Raw genomic sequence first — 12,287 nt, forward strand, 5'->3', positions numbered from 1 at the left:
GTGGGGGGGGGGGGGGGGGGGGGGGGGTCCCTGGGGGGGGGGCCGGGCCCCCTGGGCCCCCCGGGGGCTGGTCGGGGGGGGGGTGTTCAGCAGCCCGCACTCACCTTCCCCGTCTCTCTCTGTGTCTCTCCCCACTGCAGAGCCGGGCGCTGCGCCGCGGGCTCCCGGCCGCCAACTCCCGCCTGCTTCCTCCGGCGCCCGCCCCGTCTAGCAAGAGAGAGCGCGCGCGAGAGAGAGCCTGCGTCCCCCCCCTCCTCCTCTCCTCCCCTCCCCTCCCGGCCTGGGGGGGCGGCGCCGGAGGCGGGGCCGGGATGACGCCTCGGCGCCTGATTTGAGCGTCCGGCGCCCCTCCCCACCCCCGGGGGCGGGCCAGCCGGGCGCTGCCCGCGCGTCCCCCCGATGCTGAGCTCAGTGTGCGTCTCCTCTTTCCGCGGGCGCAAGTCTGGGAACAAGCCGCCGTCCAAGTCATGTTTGAAAGGGGAGATGGGCCGGAACGAGGACAACGACAAGATAGTCATCAACGTCGGGGGGATCAGGCATGAGACCTACCGCAGCACCCTCAAGACCCTGCCGGGGACGCGGCTCTCGTGGCTCACCGAGCCCGACGCCTGCAGCAACTTCGACTACGACCCCAAGGCCGACGAGTTCTTCTTCGACCGGCACCCGCAGGTCTTCGCCTACGTCCTCAACTACTACCGCACGGGCAAGCTCCACTGCCCGGCCGACGTCTGCGGGCCCCTCTTCGAGGAGGAGCTGGCCTTCTGGGGCATCGACGAGACCGACGTGGAGGCCTGCTGCTGGATGAACTACCGGCAGCACCGCGACGCCGAGGAGGCCCTCGACAGCTTCGAGACCCCCGAGAGCCAGGAGGATGAGGAGAGCGGCGACCTCAAGCGCCTCTGCCTGCAGGAGGACGGACGCAAGCTGGGCTGGTGGTCCGGCTGGCAGCCCAAGGTCTGGGCCCTCTTCGAAGACCCCTACTCCTCCAAGATGGCCAGGGTGAGTCGGGGCCGGACGGACGGACGGGGGGAGGGACGGAGGGAGGGAGGCGGCAGCAGAGACCCCTCGACGTGGCTCCTGAGGTGCACGGCATCGGTAGTGTTCAGGATTCATCGCCAGTATTCCCTCTACGCTTAGTGTGAGCTTTTTTCTTTTTTTCCCCCTCCGGCTCACACATTTTTGTCTTAGCTCAGGAAGGAGGGCTCCAAAGCAAACTAATTTATGAAGTAGCCAAATTAAACAACTTTAATGCTGGTAGCTCAAAAAGTAGAATTTCTGCTCACAGATTAGAGGGAGCATTGTTCATCGCCCTTTGGTGTGTGGCTCGTTCAGAGGGATAAGGCGCAGGAAGAGTTAATGGAATAGCTAGCAAGTTAATGAGTTGGGGCTTGGTGCAACCTTAGGCAGAGCTGCTGTGTTTGGACTTAACTCCACCATGGATTGCACTCTCTTAATAACAGGAATGGGTTGTGTTTTGTTTTTGTTTTTTAAGTACCAGCAGTGGTTACTGATGGGTAATAAGTGAGTAACAGGGAATGAAAGTCCTCTTTGCGGCAGCCATTGTGAATAATAATTCATAATCAGACACTTCTCCTGATTATGGGTCTGGGTAATAATAACTCATAATGAAGATTAATGCTATTGTGGGCGCTGGCTCACCAAGGCTTTGTTCGCCTTTAAGGCGCCATCAGACTCACTCTCTCTGTGGTGTTGGGACTGTCGCAAACTACCCCTCTGGAATTGTGTGGTTCTTCGCATTAGCGTTACTGTACTAATTATGCAATGTTGGTGCTGGCTTTTTTTAACAGGAGGGAGGGAGGGAGAGAGAGAGAAGGTTGGGAAAGGCTCTGCCCCAAGGAGCTTACAATCTAGCATTTGACAAGAGCGGGAGACTGAGAAGGCAGAGGAGGGACAAAGTTACAAACAGGGTGGCTTCCTGCCAGATCCTAGACGCTTTGGGGGCTTGGAAGCAAGCACCATTAAGTTCAGTAGGGTTTACTTTCAAGTAAACCAACGTTCGGTTGTACCCACACAGTCCAATGCAAGTTTGCTGTGAGATCAGCCCCACGGGCACCTTGACTTCTGTAGGGGACTGATGGCAACTAGATCTATCTAGCAGGAGCTGTCCAGGGTCCCAGCCACAGGGAGGGCATTCTCCTTACCTGCTGCCTGACATCCTCCTTTTGGCTGGAGATGCCCGGGATTGAACCTGGGACCTTCTGCATGCAAAGAGTGAGCTCTGCAACTCAGCAGAAACCACTTCTCCAACCTGAGGCTACAGTGAAGTATTTCAGAAAGGAACCAGGAAAAATTGCTCTTTAAAAACAGCTTGGGGTTTTCATCTTGGTTCTCTCCCAATGCTGTGAATCTTGTCCCCTTCCCTTGGAGATGTGTTTGCCCCGTTTCCTTGAAGCTGCACCCTTAGGGGCTGGGGGGGAGGGTTAACTAAAGGAGAAAGAGGGGACGTGTTAAAAAAAAATGAAGGCAGGCTAAGGGTCGGGGTGTTCTAACAATGGAACACAATGACGATAATCAAGGTTTTTAAAAAATGCATAACACTGAACACCACACACAGATTAGTGCACAGAGGTTCATGCAGAAGGGTCCGTGTGCAATGGGCTGGTGAGCATTGGAGCCTGTGCAAAGATGAATGGCCAGGGGGCAAGGCAGATGATGCAGTAGAAAAGATAAGAGTATCAAGTGGGGTACACTGGGGATTTTGAAAGGGAGGGGGTTGCTTCAAGCACTGAGACACTGGTGGTATCTCATGCACAGGTGGGCCAGCCAGGAAGGGATGTGCGAAGAGCTTTGGAAGTGCTCTGCAGAGAATAAGCAGTAGGGAGATAATGCAGACCAACTTGCAGAGGAAGGGGTACGGACAGGTGTGCAGCAGTGTGAGCGACGGAGCCGTGCCCATGAGCATGCCGAGGGGATGCGCATGGGAATGCATTCCAGGGCCAAAATCGCGCCAGACGTTTAGCGCCATGGAAAACCTGAATGTTTCCTGTTGGGTTGTGTGGGTTGCACATGTGGAACCCAATGATTATGTGTGGTGGAGCAATGTAGTGGTGCAAGGAGCTGGGGGGATAGTGAAGAGAGTGTGAGAAAGAAGAGGTAGAGGCATGTGGAGCGTGTGGGAAGGGGGGTTGTGCAAGGGCCCAGGTCAATGTTCCCTCTAAGCTGAGTTAGTGTGAGCTAGCTCACACTAACTCAGCTTAGAGGGAACACTGGCCCAGGTCCTGGGCTACTTTTAGTCAGAACACCGGTGGGATGCAAAAAATTGAGACTGAGAGTTGAGAGCAATGGGACGCGAATATGCAAAAAAGTGAGTGTGTAGCGGCAGGAGGGTCCTGGCACACATGTGCATTCTTTATGACTTGCTTCTCTGTGTCAGGGAGAATGCCTTGGTCTCCAGCAGGGGGTGCTGACAACACAGTTTGAGGCTGTCCCAGAAAGTGAGGTCCCCTGTTCTCCGACTTCTCCACCCCCCCCTTCTTAAAAAAAACTCAGCTCTTTCTTCTGCCCTTCCTGCATTTTGGAACCTGCCTTTCCCACTGCAGTTTTAGGGCACACAAGCGCACTGCTCTTCCTTTCTTGTCCCCACTGAATCCCAGACCACGTATCTAGGGAGAAGTCACAGATTTCCCCCTAGCAGAGAAGTCAGAAATTCTCTCCCCCCCCCCCCCCCCCAAGCAATGCAGTTCTGGATCCCCCTTCTAACCTATCCACATCCCTTGCTGATCTTCCCTTGAAGGATGCTGCTCCAAACCACCTCAGAGCCCCCGACACTGCAGCTCAGAGCCCCCGTCTCACTTTGCCTTCCCATACACGGCTGATTATTACGCCCCATCCCCCACGCACTTCCTGGTCTATGCTGCTGAGACCCTCCACACAGTTTAGAACTTCTTGAAAAACCACTGAAGTGGGGGGGGGTCCAGGGGACTGGTTCCTCTCCCCCCCTCCGCTGCTCTGGCCCTACTTGTAGGACAATATTAGTGCTTTGTTGTTTCTAGAACTGCAGAGACAGCGGGTTAAAGGGGGGGAGGGGGGGCACCGCAGTGCAGTCTGCCAGCCCCAGAGTTTGCAGTGCACAGCCGGCATTCTGCAATCCGTATTGCACGCTGTCACCCCCCCCCCCCGCCCCAGGCAGCGAGGCAGCCGGTATCAAGAGTGCAAGGCTGGTAGGTCCCTTTACCCCCCCCTCCTTTCCTCCCCCACAGGGCTGGGAATGCAGCCAGGAAAAGTTACAGCAGAAGAGAGCAGGAGTGGGGGGGAGCAGAAAGGGGTGGGGGGGAGCAGAGGACTAAGGACGGGGCGATAGTGCTGCATTCAGCTGGACATCACGTCAGGGATATTCTATAAACGGAGGAGCAGGTGGGGAGTAGAAACCAATCCCGTCTCTCCTCTAATATGATTGGGACTCTGCCCCCCCCCCATCCTGCCCCAATCTGTGCATTTAAGGAAGGTTTGCTGTATAGCTGCAGTGGTTTCTCTCTCTCTGTGATATGGGGGGGGGAGGTTTCTGCTCCTGCCACAGTTTTTGAATCACCTGCATGGACAGCATCTGCTAAATGCTGCAAAAAAGATTGCTTGGCCCACATCCACCATCCACCCTCCCCTCCCCCACTTCCCAAAGAAAGGATGTGTGGAAGGTGGGAAGAATAAGCAGGCAACCGACGGGAGGTAGATTAAGCGAGGGATGGATCAGTGCCCTCCTCTACAAGAATGCCCATCCAGCACACAGAGACACATTTGCCTGTTTTCTATCAAGGTCTGCACACACCACCATGCATATTTTATAGGGATGTACTGTCAGACTGGGGCTACAGAAATCTGTATCCAGGCACATTTGATAGCTGCATCTAAGCCCCTGGGTATTGGAGAGAGGTAAAGTGTGTACATAGACAGATCTTATAGACTGTGCAGAGAAGCATACGCATGCAAACCTCCTCTCTCTCTCTCATTCACTCATACACACTCCCTCCCATCCTTCAGATCTCTCACGTCATCATCCTCATTAGTTTTGAGTTTTTAACTTTCCTCCTAATTTGAACAATGTCTGAGCTTTGATTCTGGCGGTACTTCACATCTCTCCAACAAGGGGAAAAGTTGTACATGCCTGTTTTGGGCACCATAACAATTACTTGGGTGGAAATACCTATTGTAGGTGTGCACATGCACTTGTAGATCAGGTGCATTCATTTCCCACACTTGTGAATTGGAGGCTGGGTGCAGAAATGTGTTTGGGAAGTGCGCTTTGTGCCTGCTTGGTTCTTTTCCCCGTTGCACCCGTATCTTACTCTTTCACATCATTTCCCCCTGCACTTTTACATCATTTCTCCTCGCTCTGCTCATTTGCCCCATACATCCATATCGTACACTTTTCTATGTCTGAAATGTGGCATGAGCGTTTTATTTCACTGTCAGCATATGGATAGGAAACCCATGTAGAGAAAATATCACATACTAAAGAATCCCTCAATTAATCCTTTCGTTCTTTCTCTGCTTATGATATACAGAAAGTTCTAGGTTGTATGTTCTCCATTTTCTGATGCATACACAAGAGGAAGAAACAGAGGTAGATCGGGGAGAGAGCAAAAAATGCCACCTTCATGGCAGGCAGAGAAATTTAGTAAAGGACTATATGTCCTGACCAGTGTTCCTTCTAAGCTGAGTTAGTGTGAGCCAGCTCACAGTTTTTGAGCCTCCGGCTCACACATTTTTGTCTCCGCTCAGGAAGGAGGGCTCCAGAGCAAACTAATTTATGCAACAGTCGTATTGCTCGCTCACAACTTTCATGCTAATAGCTCACAAAGTAGAATTTTTGCTCACAAGACTCCACAGCTTAGAGGGAACATTGGTCCTGACCAATGTTCCCTCTAAGCTGTGGAGTCTTGTGAACAAAAATTCTACTTTGTGAGCTGTTGGCATTAAAGTTGTGAGCGATCGATTGGGCTACTGCATAAATGAGTTTGCTCTGGAGCCATTCTTCCTGAGCGAAGACAAAAATTTGTGAGCCGGAGGCTAAAAAACTGTGAACTGGCTCACACTAACTCAGCTTAGAGGGAACACTGGTCCTGACCTGGATGTCCCAGGTTAGCCTGCTCTCCTCAGATCTCAGAAGCTGAGCAGTGTCGGCCATGGTTAGTTCCTTGGATGGAAGACCACCAAAGAAGTCCAGGGTTGTGACAAAGAGGCAGGCAATGGCAAACCGTCTCTGAACGTCTCTTGCCTTGAAAACTCTGTGGGTTTGCCATAAGTCAGCGGCGACTTGACAGCACTTACCAGCACCACGACCACCACCAAAGGACTATATGGAATAAATAAAGCCATGTAATGTATATGTGTAAGATAAACAGGAAATATTTCACCTCAGCAGGCCTTTTTAAACTTTTGGTCCTCGTTGAGGTCTGCACTTCTGAATCAAATTAGGAACTGGGACCTAGGAACCAACTCAGTCTTATATAAAATGGACGACCCTTCTTCCTGTCAGCCTGGCCGAGAAAGGTCTACGTTAGAATCCGATCTACCCTCTTCTGTTTAGTCAGCTATAAAGTTGAACCTTGGACCAAAGAAAGTCGATGCATCCAAAGTATTTGTGTCCATCTAGCAGATTGAGAGCCAGTCCCAAGCTTCTGAGCTAAGGGGATTTTATTGTTAACTCATGTTCTGCCTCTCTATCCAGTCCTCAGCCCTTAGAGTGTACATTTCCCTCGTACCCATGATATTGGAGGAGAGGAAACCTTTGTAGCCAATAGGAGTCGCTAGAGAGAGGACACCCAATATTCTGCGTAAAAGTGCATTTTTTAAAAAAGCAAATCCTACACAAATTTCCGCGTGTCTCTTTGTGGAAGATCCTCTCATCTGCTTCCTCTCGTTCCCTATTCGTTGTCTGTTCTTCTACTTTGCTGCAAGATTAACAAACTAGCACATAAGTCCTGGTTCAAAATTTTACGGAATTCAAAAGGTTTTAGGGGAAAGAGGGTTTTTTTAATGGGATTTTAATGACTTTTGTGAAATGACTGCAGAATGGGAACAGCTTCCAGATGCTGGCAAGGGACACCTAAAAAAAGGAAATGGCTACTCTTATTTATTTCTCAGAAAACTTGGTTCTCTAACCTGCCACTTCCCCCTGCAATAGAGATACACATTTGCCTTCAGTACCCACATTCCAGTGTACTAATGTCTGTCCCTTTCCCAAAGAATCCAGAAATCCTGTCTTTCACAAGAGCAGACACTGGTTCCCTTCCTCAGAAACAAAATAAGAGCCCTGTGGTACCTTTAAAGACTGACAGATTTATTGTAGAATAAACTTTTGTGGCCTTGATCCTGCAATAGTAGGCTCGGAGACCAGGGCATTCTGGTTCGTTAGGTACTTTCCCCCGCCAATCTCTGTTGCCATCTTTTGTCCCCCAAATTCTTGGCATGTGCTTTTTCCTCAGCTCTCAGTCACTAGACCAGCAGAGGCATCGTTCCATATTTCAATAAGGCAAGGAGAGAGGGTAATATTTTATAGATCTGACATGTAGGTTAGGGGTATAAGCCTTCCTCCCTCAAACCCAGTACACCTTCATAACACAAAAGTCCTAGCGTTGCATTCCCACCTCCTTGAAATGAAACTCTCTCCTTTACCAGAAACCCCAGAAATCTTGATCTTCTTCCATATTCTGCGCTATCCCTCCATGACCTTCCTAAACCTCAGGAATCCAGGTACCCCATTCCTACCCCCCCTTTCTGTTACACCAGCCCCCCCTTTCCAATTCAGACACTTCAAAAATCATGACTCCCCATTCCGGCAGACACGCATTATGACCTCCCAAATGCCCTTTGCAGAGATCTCAGGAGCTGGGGGACAAACCCCCCCCCCCAAATTCTACCAGATTCCTTTTCACCCACTGCTTTCCCAAAAAACTCAAGAGCCCTGGCTCTCCTGACCCCCCCTCCCCACCCGTAGATCGCCACCCTATGGAAATTCAACCCCCGCACTTTCCAGTGTGTTAGGAAGATGCCCCGTTTCGTAGGTGCTAAAATTGAGCTATTGCGGTTTAATCCACTCCCCCCCTCACTTTTGCTCTCTGTCGCTCTCCACGGTGCTGAACTGCAGCGTTGCATCCAGTGATAGCAGAGAGAGAGAATACACAGAGTGTGTGTGTGTGGGGGGGTAGCTTTCTTCCTGCTTCTAAGCCTCATCGCTGGTAGAGGTTATTCCGTGATTTTTTATTTTAAAGGAAGAAAGAGAACTGGAGAGAATATTAATGGATTATCACAGGGTGTCAGGTGGTGAATGGGGAGGGGGGTGACATACGCAATATTCCACCTAAGCATTGTTGTACAGAAAATGGGGGGGGGGCAGTGTTGAAGCAAGCTCACTGCAGGCTTGGAAAGGCTTTAAGAAAAAGAGGTTGATGTTGGGGAACGTATGTGTGTGGTGCAGAGGAATGAGTGTTTGGGGATCTTTATTGTTATTATATAACAGTTTTAAGAAGAGAAAGATTTGGCAAGATGGTGGGGGGGGCGCAACACGTGGGAGTTAATCCATATTGGATGGTACCTTTCTTGAAGGGGGGGATGAGAGACGGATGACACAAAGTGTGTTTGTGTGAGTGGGGGGGGGGCTGCGTTTATCATCAAGTCCAACCCGGCTTCTCTGCCTCTGAGGCCTGATTGAAGGAAGTACATGTGGCAACTTTTGGAAATGAGTACGAGGAGTAACGCGTGGGGCAGCAAGAGGCAGAGAAGGGGGGTGGGTGGCAGGTTTACTAGCCATTCCGAAAACAAAAACCAAACTCACCATTTTAAAATCCAGAGAGGACAATGTATTTTCATGCTCTCCTCCTGGTTTGAATCTAGCCTGTCAAATCCCCTTCCCCTGACTCTCTCCTTTTGCCCTCTGTCCCATGCCTTTTCCTCCCCCCCCCCCGCTAAGCACGGAGACTTGTTCCACCCCCAGGTTTGTAATTAATCTTGGCTCTCCTCTATGTCCAACTGTACCATCTTGAAATTGATCCCTTACCCTGCTAGAATTAATCCACAGATCCACCCTCCTCGTCAATTTATCCTTCTTGCCGCTTCTCTGTGTCCGGGTCAGGTATCCCGCTTCCCCACTCAAGATATGCTTGTTGCAGTCCCCTTGGTTACTCTCGAGAAAAGAAGAGGCACCTTTGAGGATGGCAGCCTAAACTGCCTGCCCAGCCCCTTGTCTAGACATGTTACTTGAAGTTTCAGTTTCCCCTAATCATCTCCACTCTTCTCATCTGCATCCTCACCCCTCAAAAAACATTTTCCGCTAGGACTGCTAAAACTGACCAGACTTATTTCCGCTGCACCCAGGAATCCCTCTGCCTAATACATAGCCTGGTGTACTTACTCTTAACACACCTTGATAAATTCTACCCAGGTAGTATCAACCATTCCCCCCCCCCAAATCCCTAATTTGTTGCTCATAGAGATATCCCACCCTTCTTTCAAAGTACTCCAGGTGGTGTAGGGGGGGTGGACTGATCTGCTTTCCCTTCCTCCCTCCCTTCATGTTGATATTTATACCTTGCTTTTCTTTTCAATGGTGACCCATTGAGCCGCTTGTGATATAATTTCCCCCTCCTCCATTTTATCCTCACAGCAACAAGCCTTCGAGGTAGGTTATACTGAGAGGGTGAATAGCTGGCCCAAAGTCACCCATTGAGCTTCCATGACAGAGCAGGGGGTTTCCCCTTCAAAACTGGGTCTCCCAAGTTCTAATCCAACACTCTGGCTGCTACACCAGCAGTCTTGTAAAGTAGGTGATGTTGAGAGAGAGAGAGAGTGGCGGGCAATGTTCCCTCTAAGCTGTGGAGTCTTGTGAGCAAAATTCTACTTTGTGAGCTACTGGCATTAAAGTTGTGAGCAAGTGAATTCACTACGGCATAACTTAGTTTGCTCTGGCGCCCTCCTTCCTGAGTTAAGGCAAAAATCTGTGAGCCAGAAGCTAAAAAACTGTGAGCTAACTCACACTAACTCAGCTTAGAGGGAGCACTGGTGGCGGGCCCAGGTCAGCTCATGGGGGATTTGAATCCAGGTGCTCCCCAGTTCAGAATCCAGCACTTTAATCCATTGTGCCACATTGCTACTCTGCAGAGAGGCTGGAAAGGAGGGAATTGTGGCCCTCCAGGAATTACTGTGACCCTGAGGACCCTGTGAGCGTTTCCCCAGTTCCAAGCAACAAGCCAAGCATCCTCCCGCTTTCTGGAGTGACGCTCTGAAACACAAGTTGCAGCTCCGTTGCCGAAGGGAAGCTAGTCTGGGTCTGATCGGCGGTGTTCTTTGGGGAGACCTCTTGGGAACCTCAAGTAAATCACCTAGCATTCCATGATGAAGAAAGGAGGGCCATGACAGTAATGAGTAATATCAAAATGAAATGAAATGTCTTTTCAATCGCCGTGTGCTTCCCTATTTCACTGCATCCCAGAGAATAGATGAGCTCTGACCTGTGCAAACTCACTTGGTCCTGAACCATTTCCATTCCGTGATCTCAGAGAGCTTCCAAAACTGGACCTCTCCTGCTCAAGCGGCCTGCACTAGATCCCTTTCCTCCACAGAGATCTGAGGTGTTCTAGATTCCCACTAGCTACCACAACATCTTACTCTTCTCCCAGACCACCCAAAACCTAGCTTCCTCCCCCTCCCCACGGCTCTGACCTGTTAGTATACATATGTATATCCCATGCTTCCTTCAAGGAGCTCAGGGCAGCATACGTGGATGAGACCATTTTATTCCTTAATGGCACCCCTGTGAAAGTGAGACTGGCACAAGGTCAAAGTAGGGATTTGAAGTCATGTTTTCCTAGTCCAAGATTCTGGTTGCTACACCACAGGGGCTCAAAACTCTAGTGCTGTCCCCAGTTCCATGGTACCTCAGCAAGGAATGGAAAGCTTAGAGGAAAGTCACCGGTGGGAAGTGTCTCTTCTTCACCCCTCAGAAGAGGTCGATTTACCTCATGCCGTGACCAAGGAATACCTCTACGTGTTGTCATATCTCTGGCTAGCTGGTAGAATGCCCTGGACCTGGATGGCCCAGGCTAGATTTATCTTGTCAGATCTCAGAAATTAAGCAGCAGCATCCCTAGTTAGTACTTGGATGGGAGACCACCAATTGAGTACTGCATGATCTGAGCTGTCAAGCACGGCCTAGTGGGCCCAGGGAGCCTGGCTAGCAGTAGAGGAGGCTGGGCCTACAACTTCCAGAAGCCCCTGAGACAATTGCCTACTCAGACTGGCAAAAGCTCTCTAAATCATAAGCAGAGGTGTGTCATATCACCTATTGCCACATCCTACAACTAATAATGCTCGAGATTGAACCTGGGACCCTCTGCCTGCCAAGCAGAGGGTCCCTGAGACACATCCTCTCCCAAAAAGCCCTGAAAGCCATTATTACAGAGATTAGTTCCCTTATAAATCCTAGCTTAAACCATACCCGCAACAGTGAATGGAGGTGGTCTCCCACCAAGTCCAGGGTTGCTACGCAGAGGCAGGCAATGGCAAACCACCTCTGATTGTCTCTTGCCTTGAAAACCCTACGGGGCTGCCATGGATCAGCTGTGACTTGATGGCACTTCCCCACTGCGAGTTGGTAGAACAGAAACATTGAATTACCAAAGGAAAGCACCAAGGTCATCCTGGGGAATCGGTGGCAGCCAAGCCTGGCCTCCTCTGAGGGCCAGGATATTGTGTCCTCCTTTTCTCTTTCTCGACCTCAGGCCTGCCCGTCAGAACCTCTCCTTCTCCCCTCCCCTTTCCTTCTCACCCCTGCTGGATTCCCCATCTGCTACTGCAATATGCTCCTTCGCTCCTTTTGAGCAGAAGAGGCCATTCCTGCGCTAACGCTGGAGTCCCACAAGGGGGTGGTGGGATTGCTGCTGCCAAGATGGCGGCAGAGAGGAAGAGGCCAAGATCACCACAGGCGTTGGGGGCAAGACCGACTAGGTTAGACAGAGAACTGGGATTTGAGGGGTTCTCAAGGGGGGGGGGAAGAGAGGTCCCCAGCAAGTAAGAGGCTGGGAAAGGTCTCCTCTTTCTGGCTTTTCAGTTCATTCTCTACTTGACCTTGCCTCCGTTTCTGTATCCCCCCCCCCAATCCCTTCTGAAATCAGATATAAGAACAATATTCTTTGGCTTTTCCATGTATTCTGTTCCCTTCCCCGCGATTTTCTTCCCCAGGAGGCATAATTCATTATTCTACCAAAATGATTTGGGACTCCCAGCGCTGTTAGAAGGAGGACCCAGATTCCCTCTTCCTCATTAATTGTGCGGGG

The 12,287-nt window shown here is 50.8% G+C and overlaps 1 protein-coding gene across 4 annotated transcripts in view; it reads left to right on the plus strand.

Annotated features, from left to right (window-relative positions):
* Positions 1-399: 399 nt before the first annotated feature.
* LOC107116609 (potassium voltage-gated channel subfamily C member 1-like) overlaps positions 400-12,287 on the plus strand; it is a 68,939-nt gene continuing 57,051 nt past the window's right edge. For all 4 annotated transcript variants that reach the window (XM_015418552.1, XM_015418553.1, XM_015418554.1 and 1 more), the window contains exon 1: positions 400-999. In XM_015418552.1, coding sequence (XP_015274038.1) covers positions 400-999 — 600 coding nt within the window. The remainder of the gene's footprint in view (positions 1,000-12,287) is intronic.

The sequence above is a fragment of the Gekko japonicus genome, unplaced genomic scaffold, assembly GCF_001447785.1.
Source record: "Gekko japonicus isolate JY-2015 unplaced genomic scaffold, Gekko_japonicus_V1.1 scaffold299, whole genome shotgun sequence".
Lineage (NCBI taxonomy): Eukaryota > Metazoa > Chordata > Lepidosauria > Squamata > Gekkonidae > Gekko > Gekko japonicus.